At 42.3% G+C, this 17507-nt stretch overlaps 1 protein-coding gene across 1 annotated transcript in view; it reads left to right on the forward strand.

Annotated features, from left to right (window-relative positions):
• LOC118364221 (plectin-like) overlaps nt 1-17507 on the forward strand; it is a 140830-nt gene that overhangs the window by 67207 nt on the left and 56116 nt on the right. Inside the window, exons 28-32 of the mRNA XM_052489079.1 lie at nt 153-236; nt 356-457; nt 598-696; nt 2344-5688; nt 6199-12546. Coding sequence (XP_052345039.1) covers nt 153-236; nt 356-457; nt 598-696; nt 2344-5688; nt 6199-12546 — 9978 coding nt within the window. The remainder of the gene's footprint in view (nt 1-152; nt 237-355; nt 458-597; nt 697-2343; nt 5689-6198; nt 12547-17507) is intronic.

Raw genomic sequence — 17507 nt, forward strand, 5'->3', positions numbered from 1 at the left:
TCATTGACACCTTTTTTTATACTTCTTATTTTCTATACTACTTGTCGATGAATGTTCTAAAGGTGTGTTTTGTGTCATTCTCATCATTGAACATATGCAGGCACACCTTGAAATCACATCCAGACTAATTCTGATTATTTCCCCCAACATAGACACTTCTGGAAGAGATCGAGCAAAACAAAGAGAAAGTTGACGAGTGTCAGAAATATGCCAAGGCGTATATCGACACTATCAAGGCAAGCATGCACAGCATTAGTGTACAAACGTGGAAAGCATTATTGCATTCATGTACAGGTTCATTTAAGTGTCTTCATTTCATAGGGGTTTCAGTGTTAAAATATCCTGTTTTTATTAGGATTATGAACTCCAGTTGGTGGCCTACAAAGCACAGGTGGACCCTCTCTCACCCCTGAAGAAAACCAAAATGGATTCTGCCTCAGATAACATCATTCAAGAGGTCTGTGCCGCTTGCGTTATCTCAACGCAGATTGTCATTCTCTGACAACCATTTGCAGTGTTAGGAGAAAAGTTTAGATCAATAGTTGAAGCCAACACACACTAAATCAAAAGTGTCCTGTTTCATTTCTCCTCCATCAGTATGTGACACTAAGAACCCGCTACAGCGAGCTGATGACTCTGACCAGTCAGTACATCAAGTTTATCACCGACACACAGCGCCGGCTGGAGGACGAGGAGGTGCGTGACAACACACTGATATATCCTAACCCTAACCCATTGACAACCAATGAAAAACAAACGCATGACCGCGCTCTTGCACGCACAAATGCATACACAACACATTAATGTATGGTTGACCTGACATTCCTATATTTTGAGGTAAAGTATGGTTTGGAACATTGGCATTTGCATGCTGTACTATAGCTGCAGGATGTTAGGGGACCTAGCAGACAGGAAATCCTATCGCTTAGAATGATGGCCAAGCTGAGCTATTTGGCAAATATGAACGCTCGACCAAAAATAATCCTGGTACTAAGTGTCATGGTTTTCACATGGGAACCAGGGACTATCAATATACATTAGAATATGGCTAGAGTGTCATATGAAATGTTTATGGTGCCTTAAAATATCTAGGACCAAGTAGATACCTTTCTATTATATGAACATCAATGACAATTGCATACTGTTTTGATAAGCAGTGTCACAAAATTCAATGAATTGATGAAACGTTTATGTTCAGTCTGAAGCAAAAGAAAGAGAGCATCCTCAAAAGATGAAGAGACCATTGAGAGAAAATTTCAGTGGGTTAGACGAAATAGCTCATTTCTTTGCACATTTTATATTTTGGCCTATTCATTTTTATGTCATTTATTGAGGCGTGCCATAATATTTTTTTCAAAGGGCGTTATTTATTTAGCTATGTCTTGTTTCTCATTGGCCACTCTTTCTTAGATCTCAACCTAAGCTCTCCCACTATATGCTTCAGGCTGACTGCCATGTTCTTTCGACTTTCCTTTTTTTTCCAGATTAACACAAATTTTCCGTCTCCCGTTCTTTTCTAACCCTAATGTTTTGTTTGTTTCTTTGCTTCTCTTAACTGCTTGCCAGTGCTTTGTCATGATGAATGCTTGTCTTGTTTGGGCATTAAACGAGGTAAATGATCCACTAAGCTCCAGTTACTATTCTCTCATTATGTGCCTTACCTTCCATGCCCTCAGGCTCCAATTCATCACCTAAACTGCCAAACATTTCCATATTTACCTTACATTCTCTTACTTCCATGTCTTGCTTATTCTGTGTTAGCATGGGCTCTAGGTGCTATTTTCTTATTACATGTTCAGACTATCCTTGCACTATCCCTGCTTTCCTCTTTGCACATATTCGGCTCAGTTCCTTGATAATAGTGATCTAAAGAATCAGCGTAACAGGTTGTTTAACAGTGTGAATAGATGGAACTAGTTACTAGTTGATTGTGATGTCATTTTTGAATCATTTTTTTGTTTGAATCATTTCAAGCTGAAAAGATAGATGATTTAAAAAATAAATGATTCACTTTCATATTTCACTTATGCAAAATGGTTGATCACAAAATAATTCCCGTATGGACACCAATATGTAAAAAGATACAGTCGCATGCCACATGAGTTCCTCACTTTGTTGTGTTGTGAAGTGGTGTCTTGTCTCCATACATTAATTGTTACATAACCATTTTCCATCGCACTTGTTTCTACCTTGAATTGTCTTTGTCGAAGATAACTTGCTTTAACAGCATCCTCCTAAATAAATTTACATCTAAACATATATATCTTTAAGCTAACTATTAACATTTAACCTGTCATGCTTAATTTTTTATATTTTCTTTACCATTTGCTTCCACTAATACAGAAAGCTGCTGAGAAAATGAAAGCGGAAGACAGGAAAAAAATGGCAGAGATGCAGGCTGAGTTAAACAAACAGAAGCAGCTAGCTGAATCTCATGCAAAGGCCATTGCCAAGGCCGAGCAGGAAGCTCAAGAGCTGAAGCTCATGATGCAGGAGGAAGTCAGCAGGAGACAAGTTGTTTCAGTAGATGCAGAAAAGCAAAAGCACAATATCCAGCTGGAACTACATGAGCTCAAAAATCTCTCAGAGCAGCAGATCAAGTCCAAGAGTCAACAGGTAGAAGAAGCCAATCAGAGCAGAGTCAAGATTGAGGAGGAAATCCGCATCATCAGGATCCAGCTGGAGACCACTGTCAATCAGAAGTCTACAGCTGAGGATGAGCTCAAGCAACTCCGGGAAAAAGCTTCTGAAGCCGAGAGGCTGAGGAAGCTTGCACAGGAGGAGGCTGAGAAGCTCCGCAAACAGGTCAACGAGGAGACCCAGAAAAAACGCAAGGCAGAGGAAGAGCTCAAGTTAAAGTCTGAGGCTGAGAAGGAGGCTGCCAAGCAGAAGCAGAAGGCTCTAGAAGACCTTGAAAAGCTGAAGATGCAGGCGGAGGAGGCGGAGAGACGCATGAAGCAAGCTGAAGTGGAGAAGGAGAGGCAGATCAAAGTTGCCCAGGAGGTGGCACAGAAGAGTGCTGCAACCGAACTCCAGAGTAAACGCATGTCCTATGTTGAAAAGACATCAAAGCTGGAGGAATCACTCAAACTAGAGCATGTCACAGTCATCCAGCTGCAGGAGGAGGCAGCTCGTCTCAAGAAGCAACAGGAAGAGGCTGATATGGCCAGGGAGGAGGCGGAGAAGGAGTTAGAGAAATGGAGGCAGAAGGCCAATGAGGCACTCCGCTTGAGGCTCCAGGCTGAGGAAGAAGCTCACAAAAAGAGCCGTGCCCAGGAGGATGCCGAGAAACAGAAGGAGGATGCTGAGCGTGAGGCCAGGAAGAGGGCTAAAGCTGAGGAGTCCGCACTGAAACAGAAAGATATGGCAGAGCAAGAGCTGGAGAGGCAGAGGAGGCTAGCTGAGGGAACTGCTCAACAGAAACTCTCAGCAGAACAGGAGTTAATCCGGCTAAGGGCAGACTTCGAACATGCTGAGCAACAGAGATCCCTGCTTGATGACGAGCTGTACCGCCTGAAGAATGAAGTCAGTGCAGCTGAGCAGCAAAGGAAACAGCTCGAAGATGAACTGGCCAAAGTGAGGAGTGAAATGAATGTACTCCTGCAGCTAAAGTCCAAAGCAGAAAAGGATAGCATGTCCAACACTGAGAAGAGCAAACAGCTCCTCGAATCTGAAGCTGCAAAAATGAGGGACCTTGCTGAGGAGGCAGGCAAACTTAGATCCATTGCTGAGGAAGCCAAGCGACAAAGGCAAGTTGCTGAGCAAGAGGCAGCTCGTCAAAGAGCAGAAGCTGAAAGGATCCTCAAGGAGAAGCTTACTGCCATTAATGAGGCAACTCGTATGAAGACTGAAGCAGAAATTGCCCTCAAAGAAAAAGAGGCTGAGAATGAGCGACTCAGACGACAAGCTGAGGATGAAGCTTACCAGAGGAAAGCTCTGGAGGACCAGGCCAGCCAGCACAAGCAAGATATTGAAGAAAAGATCAATCAACTCAAGAAGTCATCTGAGAATGAGTTGGGAAGACAAAAGACACTTGTCGATGAAACTCTCAAGCAGAGACGAGTGGTTGAGGAGGAAATTCGCATTCTCAAGCTAAACTTTGAGAAAGCCTCATCTGGCAAGCTTGATTTGGAGCTGGAGTTGAATAAACTGAAAAACATTGCAGAGGAAACACAGCAGAGTAAACTCCAAGCTGAAAAAGAGGCTGAGAAACACAGGAAACTTGCCCTGGAGGAGGAGAAACGCAGGCGCGAAGCAGAGGAAAAAGTAAAAAAGATCACTGCTGCAGAGGAAGAAGCAGGCAGACAGTGCAAAAATGCACAGGAGGAAGTGGAGCGCCTCAAAAAGAAAGCAGATGAAGCCAAAAAGCAGAAAGAGGATGCTGACAAGGAAGCAGAGAGACAGATTCTCGTATCCAAACAAGCAGCACAAAAATGCAATGCAGCAGAACAGCAAGTTCAGACTGTCCTTGTCCAACAGAAGGAGGACAACCTTATGCAGAAACAGCTCAAGGGAGAGTATGAGAAAGCAAAGATGCTTGCAAAACAGGCAGAGCTTGCCAAGGAAAAGGCAGAGAAGGAGGCTGCTCTTCTCCGGCAACAAGCAGAGGATGCAGAACGCCAAAAACAGGCCGCTGAACTCGAAGCTGCCAACCAAGCCAAAGCTCAAGAGGAAGCCGTAAAATTGAGAAAGGAGGCAGAGTTCGAAGCTGCCAAGCGAGCACAGGCTGAGGCTGATGCAATCAAACAGAAACAACAAGCAGATGCTGAGATGGCAAAGCACAAAAAGCTTGCAGAGCAAACAGTGAGTCAAAAGTCTCAGGTAGAGAAAGAGCTCGCAAAGGTCAGGCTTCAGCTGGATGAAACTGACAAGCAAAAATCTGTTTTAGACGAGGAGCTGCAGCGCTTAAAGGACGAAGTCGGTGATGCGGTCAAGCAGAAGGCCCAGGTGGAAGAGGAGTTATTCAAAGTCAAGATTCAGATGGAGGAGCTGGTCAAACTGAAACTCAGAATTGAGCAGGAGAACCAGCGTCTTATCAAAAAGGACAAGGATAACACTCAGAAATTCCTGGCTGAGGAAGCTGAGAACATGAAGGAGCTTGCAGAGGAAGCTGCCAGACTCAGTGTGGAAGCCCAAGAGGCTGCACACATGAGACAAATCGCTGAATCTGACCTCTCCCAACAGAGGGCACTTGCAGAGAAGATGCTAAAGGAGAAGATGCTTGCCATTCAGGAAGCATGTCAACTGAAAGCAGAGGCTGAGATGCTCCAAAGACAGAAGGACCTGGCTCAAGAGCAGGCCCAGAAGCTGCTTGAGGATAAACAACTGATGCAGCAGCGTCTTGAGGAAGAGACTGAGGGCTTCCAGAAATCCTTGGAAGCTGAGCGCAGGAGACAGCTGGAGATCACCGCCGAAGCTGAGAACCTCAAAGTGAAAGTGTCCCAACTTAGTGATGCTCAGTCCAAAGCAGAGAATGAGGCCAAGAAATTCAAGAAGCAAGCAGATGAGATCAGTGCCCGTCTTCATCAGACAGAGCTAGCGACTAAAGAAAAATTTACCTTTGTGGAGACACAGAGACTGAGCAGCAACAACGAGGCTGATGAGCTACGCAAAGCCATCGCTGATCTAGAGAAGGAGAAGGCCAAACTGAAAAAGGAGGCTGAAGACCTACAGAATAACTCTAAAGAGGTATTGTGTTTAGAGATGGCATAGTAGTGCAGCTTATGCCATTGTTAACCCTCTCTCTGAAAACAAATCATCTTCAATTATTTCATTACATTTCCTTATCTATTCCTTCTTAAAATTAACCACTTACACAGTTCTATTATGTTGAGTTATATTTGTTTTACAGTACACTAAGCTTAAAAAGATCATATCCCTTCCAGCTATTTTCATTTTGTCCAGTTGGACAAAAGTATAGATTCATTATTGGTGGTGTTCCCCATAATGTTCTTCCCTTACTGAGAAGAGTATATATACTATTATGTAACATAGGAATAATTGAATCTATTATATATATATTTTTTTAAACTATTTGGGACTGATTCTTATAAGTGGAGGGCATTGTACTAAAATGTTGTAATTTATTTACTAAAGTGCCCAATATGTCGATTGATGGAGTTTTTCGTAACATTCTAAATACAAACAAAACTCAAATTGTTCTAATTATGTTCTTGTTTTCCATTTTTCTCAATTTAGATGGTCAATGCTCAGCAGAAACAAATCCAACGCGAGAAGACAGTACTCCAGCAGACATTCGTCACAGAGAAGGCGGAACTGTTGAAGAAGGAGAAACAAATTGAAGAGGAGAAGAAGAAGCTGGAGAACCAGTTTGAGGAGGAGGTCAAGAAGGCCAAGGCCCTCAAGGAAGAACAGGACCGCCAGAGGAAACAAATGGAGCAGGAGAAGGATAAACTCCAGGCTACCATGGATGCTGCCCTCAACAAACAAAAAGAGGCTGAGAAAGAAATGCTCAACAAGCAAAAAGAGATGCAGGAGCTTGAAAGGAAAAGACTTGAACAGGAAAAGCTGCTTGGCGAGGAGAACAAGAAACTTCGTGAGAAACTGCAGCAGCTCGAGGTCGCCCATAAAGAGCCCGTCTCCCACACCAGAGAAATCGATATCCAGACTGACGATGTGCCTGAGGATGAACTGATCCATATGACCATGGTGGAGACAACAAAGCAGGTTATCAATGGCCAAAGTGTTGGGAATGAGGTTGACAGTAAGAAGGATGCATTGTCTTTTGATGGCATCCGCGAGAAAGTACCTGCACGCAGACTTTATGAAGTTGGCCTTTTGACAAAAAAGGAGTTCGATAAGCTGAAGAAAGGCAAAGCCACTGTGCAAAACCTTAGCCAAACTGACAAGTTAAGAACAATTCTGCAGGGCAATAACTGTATAGGGGGTGTCTTGACACAGTCTAATCAGAAAATGGCAATATATCAAGCTATGAAAGAAAAGAAAATTACTCCTAGCTGGGCTTTGATCCTCCTGGAGGCACAGGCAGCATCTGGCTATGTAATAGACCCAGTTAAAAACAAGAAACTCTCTGTCAGTGAGGCTGTGAAGGAAGGCCTGATCGGACCTGAACTGCACAACACAATGCTGTCTGCTGAGAGAGCTGTCACTGGTTACAAAGACCCTTACACCGGTAACACGATCTCACTCTTTGAAGCTATGAAGAAGGGCTTGATTGACAGAGACCATGCCATTAGGCAGCTTGAGGCTCAGATAGCTACTGGTGGACTCATTGACCCCATAAACAGCCACCGTGTGCCCATCGAGACTGCATACAAACAGGGGCAGTTTGACACAGAGATGAACAAGATACTGGAGGACCCTTCGGATGACACCAAGGGATTCTTCGATCCTAACACCCAGGAGAACTTAACATACTTTCAGCTAATGCAGAGATGCAACACAGATCCGGAGACAGGACTACTGCTCCTGCCCATCACTGACAAGGCTGCTCTGAGCACGTCAACCTACACAGAGCAGGAGACCAAGGATGTGTTCAGCAAGACGACTGTCTCTGTGCCATTTGGAAAATTCAAAGGGAAGACTGTAACTATCTGGGAAATCATCAATTCTGAGTACTTTACCGAGGACCAGAGAAAGGACCTTATTCGTCAGTACAAGACAGGAAAGATCACAGTGGAAAAAATCATCAAGATTGTTATCACTATGGCAGAGGAAAAGGACAAAAAGAATGAAATCGCCTTTGAGGGTCTGAGGGGAACAGTCCTTGCTACTGAACTACTGGAGTCCAAGATAATCGACAAAGATCTTTACAACAAGCTGCACACAGGCAATAAAACAATCAAAGAGGTGTCTGAAATGGAGCCTGTTCAGAAATCCTTGAAGGGTACAAACTGCATTGCAGGTGTAGTTATTGACTCAACTAAGGAGACTATGTCTTTCTATCAAGCCATGAAGAAGGATATGATGAGGGTAGGGCCTGCTTTAACTCTGCTGGAAGCACAAGCAGGAACAGGATTTGTTGTTGATCCTATAAAGAATCAGAAGTACACTGTCGATGAAGCTGTGAAAGCAACTGTCATTGGTCCTGAGCTGCATGAAAAATTACTGTCAGCTGAAAGAGGTGTTACAGGCTACAAAGATCCTTACACGGGAAAGACTGTGTCTTTGTTCGAAGCAATGAAGAAAGAACTCATTCCAAAGGATCAGGGCATCAGACTCCTAGACGCGCAGCTTGCAACAGGAGGCATCATTGATCCAGTGAAAAGCCACCGCATCCCACATGATGTTGCCTGTAAACGAGGCTTCTTTGATGATGAAATGAACCAGATTCTGAAAAATCCAACTGATGATGTTAAAGGCTACTTTGACCCCAACACACAGGAAAATGTCACATACTCACAGCTATACAAGAGATGTGTCACTGACAAGAAATCTGGCCTTCAGCTTCTACCTCTGTCTGAGCAAGCAATCAATGCGAAGGAAGAACATGCATACACAGAGGTCCAAACCAAAGAGGCCATGGGCCAAGCAACAATGGAGCTGCAGTCTGGTCCACTCAAAGGGAAGAAACTCACTATCTGGGAAATGATCCACTCTGAATATATTACAGAGGAACAGAGAATTGACCTGATGAGGCAGTATAGGTCTGGAACGATTACAATAGAAAAGATCATCACGATTGTGATCACCATTGTAAACGAGAAAGAGGCTAAGAAACAAGAGCAAGACAGCTTCAAAGGGCTTAGAGCACCTGTCTCTGCCAAGTCACTGTTTGATTCCAAAATCATTGACAAAGCTACGTTTGACATGCTCCAACAAGGCAAAAAGACACCTACACAGGTCAGTGAAAATGTCAATGTAAGCAAGTACCTGCAGGGCTCTGACAGTATTGCTGGTGTCTACCTTGAACCGACAAAGGAGAAGATCAGCATCTATCAAGCAATGAAGAAAAATCTTCTGAGACACAACACTGGCCTGTCACTTCTAGAGGCCCAAGCTGCCACAGGGTTCATTATAGATCCAGTGAAGAACCAGTACCTGTCAGTGGATGATGCCGTTAAAGCAGGCATTGTCGGCCCTGAGCTACATGAGAAACTGCTTGCTGCTGAAAAAGCGGTCACTGGTTACAAAGATCCCTTCACAGGCAAAACAATCTCTCTCTTCCAAGCAATGGAAAAAGATCTAATCATTAAGGAGCATGTCATGCCACTCATGGAGGCCCAACTGAGTTCAGGAGGAATCATTGATCCTGTGAACAGCCACCGCGTTCCTATTGACGTTGCCTATCAGAAGAGCCTTTTCAGCAAAGAAATGACACACACCTTCTCAGAACCATCTGACAATAACAAAGCTTTCTCAGACCCAAATTCAGATGAAAAAGTAACATACAAACAGCTGAAAGAGAAGTGCACTAGAGATCCTGATTCAGGCATGAACCTTTTAACACTTTCCAAGCCACAGGCCCCTACTGTGGTGGAGAAGACATACCTCTACACGGAGGAACAGACGCAGAATGACCTGACCACAACCAAAATTGACCTCCCCAGTTCACTTGAGTCCCTTGCTGGAGGCTCAAAAAGTCTCTGGGACATCATGAACTCAAATCTACTTCCTGAGCAAGAGAGAAAGAAGCTGATGGAGGAGTATCGCTCAGGCAGTATCACTAAAGAGCGCATGATCATCATCATTATTGAGATTATGGAGCAGAGAGAGATCATCAGAGGTGAAACTGTTAAGTCCTGCAACACAATCAGACGTAGGGTCACAATCGAGGAGCTCTACAATTCCCGTATCATTGACCTGGAGACATTCAACCTGCTGAAGCAAGACAAAAGAAACATCCGTGACATTATGGAGATGCAGAGTGTGAAGCAGTATCTGTTTGGCACGGGTTGCGTTGCTGGTGTTATGTCTGACTCCACTTCCAAGATGAGCATTTATTCGGCGATGAAGAGAGGGTTCTTGAAGCCTGAAATTGCCCTTAGTCTCCTGGAAGCACAAGCAGCAACAGGATTCATAATTGATCCTGTCAGAAACGAGACACTCACTGTTGATGAGGCTGTCCGCAAGAGTGTGGTCGGCCCTGAGATCCACGACAGACTTCTGTCAGCTGAGAGAGCGGTCACAGGCTACAAGGACCCTTACAGTGGCAAAATCATATCTCTCTTCCAAGCAATGAAAAAGGACCTTGTTCTGGAGGATTATGCTCTGAAAATGTTGGAGGCTCAGACTGCCACAGGAGGCATTATGGATCCGGAATTCTACTTCCACCTCCCAGCAGACATTGCCACACAGAGAGGATACATCAACAAGGAAACAAATAAAAGGCTTGCTGATGACGTAAAGGGATTTGTTGACCCTGTCACTGAGGAGAACGTTTCTTATGCCCAATTACTCAAGAGGTGCAAGATTGACCCTACCAATGGGATGCGCTTGCTGTCACTGGGAGACAAGAGACTGATGTTCAAAGGTCTTAGAAAACAGATCACCATAGAGGAGATGTTACGCTCTCAGATCATCGACCAACAGACAGTCAATGAGCTGAATGAAGGACTGATTTCAGTGGAAGAGGTTAGCCGTAGACTCCAAAAATACCTTGAGGGCACAAGCTGTATCGCTGGTGTTTATGTAGAGGGAACAAATGACCGTCTATCAATCTACCAAGCCATGAAAAAGAACATGATCAGACCAGGAACTGCCTTTGAACTGCTTGAGGCTCAGGCTGCCTCAGGCTATGTAATTGACCCAATCAAAAATCTCAAACTTACTGTCAATGAATCTGTCAAGATGGGAATAGTGGGGCCAGAATTCAAAGACAAACTTCTCTCTGCTGAGCGTGCCGTGACAGGTTACAGAGACCCCTATTCCGGCAAGACAATCTCTCTGTTCCAGGCCATGAAGAAGGGGCTCATCTTAAAAGACCATGGAATACGTCTCCTTGAGGCTCAGATTGCCACTGGCGGAATCATTGACCCAGAGGAGAGTCATCGCTTGCCAGTGGAGGTGGCCTACAACCGTGGCCTCTTCGACGAGGAAATGAATGAGATTCTCACAGATCCATCAGATGACACCAAGGGTTTCTTCGATCCCAACACTGAGGAGAACCTGACTTACCTCGGGCTAATGGAGAGGTGCATCACTGACCCAGCTACTGGCCTTGTCCTCCTGCTCCTGAAGGAGAAGAAGCGCGAGAGAAAGACCTCCTCCAAATCCTCTGTCCGCAAACGCCGAGTAGTCATCGTGGACCCAGATTCAGGCAAAGAGATGACTGTCTATGAGGCATTTAGAAAGCAGCTCATTGACCATCAGACCTACCTAGAGCTTTCTGAGCAGGAGTGTGAGTGGGAAGAGATCACGCAGACATCCTCTGATGGCGTTGTCAAGTCAATGATCATCGACAGACGGTCAGGAAGACAGTATGACATTGATGACGCCCTCGCACGAGGCCTCATCGACCAGACTTCACTTAGTACATACCGCTCCGGAAACCTGTCAATCACTGAGTTTGCTGACATGCTGTCTGGAAACATGGGTGGCTTCCGCTCCCGGTCATCCTCTTTTGGTTCCACCTCTGGTTCCACCTCATCATCATACAATGCCATGAGCCCCATACCCTCCATTAGACCCCCTGCAATCATTTGGAATGACCCCACAGAGGAGACTGGCCCTGTAGCCGGAATCCTGGATACAGACACTTTGGAGAAGGTGTCAGTCACAGAGGCCATGCACAGGAACCTTGTGGACAATATCACAGGCCAAAGATTACTTGAGGCACAAGCCTGCACAGGGGGCATAATCGACCCGACTACTGGGGAACGATTCGCTGTTACTGAGGCAACCGAGAAAGGACTTGTGGACAAGGTGATGGTGGACCGTATCAACCTGGCTCACAAAGCTTTCAATGGATTTGAGGACCCAAGAACCAAAGTGAAGATGTCTGCCTCCCAAGCTCTAAAGAAAGGCTGGCTGTATTATGAAGCTGGGCAACGTTTTCTGGAAGTCCAATACCTTACGGGGGGGCTGATTGAACCGGATGTTGAGGGCAGAGTCTCACTGGACGAATCCATCAGAAAGGGCACAATTGATGCTCGCACTGCTCAGAAGCTGAGAGATGTGAGTGCTTACTCCAAATACCTGACGTGTCCCAAAACCAAACTAAAAATCTCCTACAAAGATGCCATGGATAGAAGCATGGTTGAGGAAGGATCTGGCCTGCGACTGCTGGAGGCCTCCTCACAGTCAAGCAAAGGGCTGTACAGCCCATACAATGCCAGCAATTCTGGGTCTGCCGCTGGCTCCAGGTCCGGGTCCAGGACTGGATCCAGAACAGGATCCAGAAGAGGCAGCTTTGATGCTACAGGTTCCGGTTTCACCATGAACTTCTCATCCTCTTCCTACACCAGCTCCAGCAGTTACGGTGGCCGCAAATATGATGCAGGACCTCATAATGGGCTCAACATGGATGAGCTAGCTCAAGCCCTTACGGCTCTAGCAATGATCAGGCCATGCAGCTCAGAAGAACAACGAGCCTTCCCCATGATGATACCAATGCATATCACGGTTGCATAATTTATAGGAAAAATCGTTTCACATTTGAAAAACAAATCATTAATTTATTCTGCTCCTCATGTGGTCACATTAGGAAATGGCTGGAAGTAATTAAATGCAGTTCCTCAGAAAGATGTCCAAAACAATGCCTTATCTCTCCAGCCTTAATTTCTTAATTATTAGATCAATTGAATGTTTTGTTCCGTTTTATTGCAATTTTTATTCATTAGGAAGTAAATTTATATTTTAAGAGCAAAGTATCAGATTTAGTTTTTACTTCATATAACGTGACTACAACTGATTTTATAGTTTACGTTAACACAACTTGTATACTTAAGCTTTCCTTAACGAACATATGTACTTTGAACAGATATATTTTTCCAGTTTTCTTTTTTCTTTTGAAATTTAAGAATATTTTTATCCACTTTCTTTTATCTGTTTGACAATATCCTACGAAATATGCCAACATAGATATTACAGTGACACTTTTAGATCTCTTCATATTTCTGAATGTCTGTATAGAGTTTGACCCAGAGTTGAATTTTTTTTTTTTAAGTGAAATATGTTATCCGGCAAAGTAAAACAAATAGTCGCAGAGCAGAATAAAAAAACACTACATAAACATTGGAGGCAGACTGCAACATTCAAAGTTTAAACTGCTTCCCTGCCTACATCCCAGACAACATTGCCCTTTCTGTTCAGTGGACAGGCCCATGCACCAAGTCATCGCCTTATTCTTTAATCACCCACTTCAAAATTCTGAACTATTATACCCATCATTATGGACTACTATACCCACCATTTACCTCTTATCAAGTGTTCCTGGTAGACTGTCCTAAGAAGATGTCAGGCTTCACCATGCTTCCTCTGACATTAGAGGCAAAGATCTGCATCCTGGATGTTGCTTTGGTTCTTGTAAGTTGAAATCGGTTTTCTGATTTGTAATTTAGTAATGTAGTTTTGTAATGTACTTTCCTTTTATCTCTTTCATCACAGCCATACACCTCCTCTACTCTCCTTTGATTCTGTTTTTTTTTCTCTCTCCCCCCCTTTATCGCTAGTATTTCAATTCTCGTTTGGAAGAAGGCGCTATCAAACGTTTTTATCAGTTGGATGATTATGATCATGCCTTTTTTTCACCTCAATATATTAAGATGATCGATTCCCTTTTTTGACAGATGTCTCATTCCATCAGAATTCGATGGGGATTTGCAGGTACTCAGATTGCCTTGGCTGATGAGTCTCTTTACGGGGACGGGATCCCAATTCAACAGCTTCAGCATGCAGAAATGCAGGTAAATTCATCATCCACCAAATAAAGCATTAAATAATCAAATACATTTGCAATTTATTTATTTGTTTGCGTTACAATTATTTTCGTTTTTTTTTATTATTTTTTTTACTGTTGTTGGTTTTGTTGTCTCAAAATTATTATTTTTGTTTTGTTTTTTAGATCTGCCATTGAGTACCTTGCTTCCATTGCACCTCCCTCATTTTTGAAGACAGTTGAGGCTTGTGACCCCTGAAGTCTCCCTGGGATACCATACTAGGAACAAACTCCATGAACTTCTGTCCAACATTCTTACTTGAATATTGATCATAATCCCCCTATTTTGGATTACACCACTCACATCACTATGTTTATGGGCTTTCACATGGTCAGCGCCATGAAGATGAAATGCAATGTAATCTTAATTTCTGTAAGCAACATCAATGTAACATCAGTCAAAACCAAAGTAAATAGTTGCTGAGATGACATTGCAATATATTTACAATACATTGAATGAATGTACATATTATCTAGGCTGAATACATTTCAAGACATTTTCCAACATTTTACATTTTTCCTTTGCAAAAATGATTTTGAAGCTTTGTCATATGTTGCTTTTAAACCAGTATTGTAGCTCTTGTTTTCCATACCAATAATGTTTTTTTTTCTGTTCTGCTTCTAGGAAGTGTTTTACTTCTGTAAATGTTCATTTTTCATCATATTTTTCTTATATTATATAATACATTTTTGCTTTGCATGTTTTACTTACTTGGTAATAAATATTCTTTGAAAAAATACATTGTAAGAAGAAGAGAATAGAACATGTATCTGCTCCGCAAAACGTGTTTTGCTAAATGCGGATTTAAGTGGTAACAAGATATTTAATCAAAACTAACTGGTTGGTTTTGCTCATTAACAGATTTTTTTTGTTGAGTGGCATGGTGAATGGAATCTGGTGTATGTTTTGATGATAACACTTTAATGTAAATAAATGTGCTATTAAAAAAGGTAATCTTGTCAACTACATTTCAATATCCAGGTAAATCACACATTCTGACAATGGAATTATCTACACAGTGACCGTACAGCATTTAGAACATATCAGTATATTAAGCACAACACATAAGATTACATTGTGTGTACCTGTAGGCACATTATATATTTACACTCCAAAGGCTATGAATCAATTTATTGGTAGCAGCATCTGATACACTATGTTTTTTCAATTGATGCAAGTTTAAGTTTAAGCCATTGTATTTTATTATTCTTATACTTTAGTTTAGTCATTTTATTGTGGTATGCATATACTTATACTTAAAACCATTGTTCTGGGCAGTGGTGGAAAAAGTACACAATTGTCATACTTGAGTAAAAGTAAAAATGCCTTCATAGAAAATGACAAAAGTGAAAGTCACCCAGTAAAATACTACTTGAGTGAAAGTCTAAAAGTATTTGGTTTTAAATATACTGTACTTAAGGAATCAAAAGTAAATGCAATTCCTAAAATATACTTAAGTATCAAAGTAAAAGTATAAATAATTTCAAATTCCTTATATTAAGCAATCCAAACAGCACCATTTTCTTTTTAATTTATGGATAGCCAGGGGCACACTCCAACACACAGACATTATTTACAAATTAGGCATTTGTGTTTAGTGAGTGCCAGATCAGTGGCAGTAGAGATAACCAGGGATGTTCTCTTAATTAGTGTGTGAATTGGACCATTTTCCTGTCCTGCTAGACATTCAAAATATAACTAGTACTTTTGGGTGTCAGAGAAAATGCATGGACTAAAAAGTACATTATTTTCTGTAGGAATGTAGTGAAGTAAATGTAGTCAAAAATATAAATAGTAAAGTACAGATACCCCCCAAAAATGCCTTAAGTAGTACTTTAAAGTATTTTTACTTAATTTACACCGCTGGTACTGTATACCATGTTAGTATCATTATAGGTGAATTAAGTAGTGTCTTTAATGCCCTTTACTTAATGTCTGCAAGCACTCCTGTCTGCATTATTTCATTTCACCATAATGAGGGCACTACTAGTTTGACTTTACAAGTCATTTCAACTCATGTCCTCTTGGAATCATATGAGCAAACAATGAACCCTCATTCACGATTTAGCTACCAACTTAATTTAATGGATACATGTTCTGTCAGCGACTTGGGGAACGTTATTAGAGACTTAGATATACAGTGTCTGTGTGTTATGAATGGGCGGGCGTGGAAGTAGTGCTCCATCGGCCTATCTCTATGTCTGTGTGTGTCTTTCTTTGCCAATGTTAGCCTTTGATATTGATGGAAGATCCAGCCAATATGAGAGATGGGCCGTCTACCTGCCAGAATACCTCTAATGACTGCCTTGACTACCCTTCACTGACCCTGTCCCTCCCACCCCTCCCAGAGAGGGGTGACGAGGAGGTAAGACATCAGAGAATGGGGTGAATGTATGGAGTAAAAAGTAGATTGTTTTCTGTAGGATTGTAGTGAAGTAAAAGTTGTCCAAAATATAAATAATAAAGTACAGATACCCCAAAAAACTACTTTAGTACTTCAAAGTATTTTTACACAACTGGCACTGTATGCCATGGTAGTATCATTATAGGTGAATTAAGTGGTGTCTTTAATGCCCTATACTTGCTGTCTGCAAGGACTACTGTCTGCATTATTTCATTTCACCAGTATGAGGGCACTACTAGTTTGACTTACAAGTCATTTCAACTCATGTCCTCTTGGAATCAGAGGTCTTGGAATACAAGCAAACAATGAACCCTCATCCCCTCATTCACGATTCAGCTACCAACTTCATAGATACTGTTGTGTCTTTGGCTATGCCGGATTAAGTGATATGACATGCTATTCTATGAAACAATTTCTCCGTAATTAATATTACCTGATTGAGCTAATCATGTAAATGTAATTAACTAGAGAGTCGGGGCACCACAAAATAATATGTATAGAGCTGTTATCTTCCGAATAAACTCTTAAAGACCTAGTAATATTTTACATCAATAGCAGTCAATATCAATCGTCACCTTAATTCAGTCTCATCTGAAAGTTGTAAATTCTTGGTTATCTGCACGAACTCTGGCTAACAAGTTGAATCAGCAATACAAAATTGGGTTTAATTATTTATTTACTAAATACCTAACTAATCACACAGAATTACACATACACATAATTCATGATAACTTGATTACAAATGACGTCATAAAGGAAAACGTCCCTAGCGGGCGGAACAGATATGACAGCTTGTTACACAAAAGAAAAGGGTCTGGGTTTGAGTGAAAGAGCGGGAAGACTGAGGAACAAAGGGCGAAGCTGTGCTATCGTAAATACAGTATCTTATGCATTCTAAATTACCGCCCATTTGGAAAAGGAAAATGCAATAAATATTGAAACAGGTTGAAACAGTGCCAAAATTACTGTGGATAGTCACCTGGTCCACGTTGTAGCAGTTGTATTTTGCATTTGACCATTTTGCGCTTCTGTAGGTTGATGGTAGATGGAAGGCCGTGTTGCCAAACCGAGTCCTATGTCCTTTGAATAATGTCTCTGGTGGTCAATTGGATACGTTGTAGTAACGTCGTTGTGTGATAGACGGGATACTCTGTCTGTTCCTTCCTAACCCTCATTTGCAGTGGCTGTTGCTAACTCAACGGCTAGGAGGTATCACTTCTGTAGTGAATAAGAGTTCAAAGTTC

The sequence above is a fragment of the Oncorhynchus keta genome, chromosome 31 (assembly GCF_023373465.1).
Source record: "Oncorhynchus keta strain PuntledgeMale-10-30-2019 chromosome 31, Oket_V2, whole genome shotgun sequence".
Lineage (NCBI taxonomy): Eukaryota > Metazoa > Chordata > Actinopteri > Salmoniformes > Salmonidae > Oncorhynchus > Oncorhynchus keta.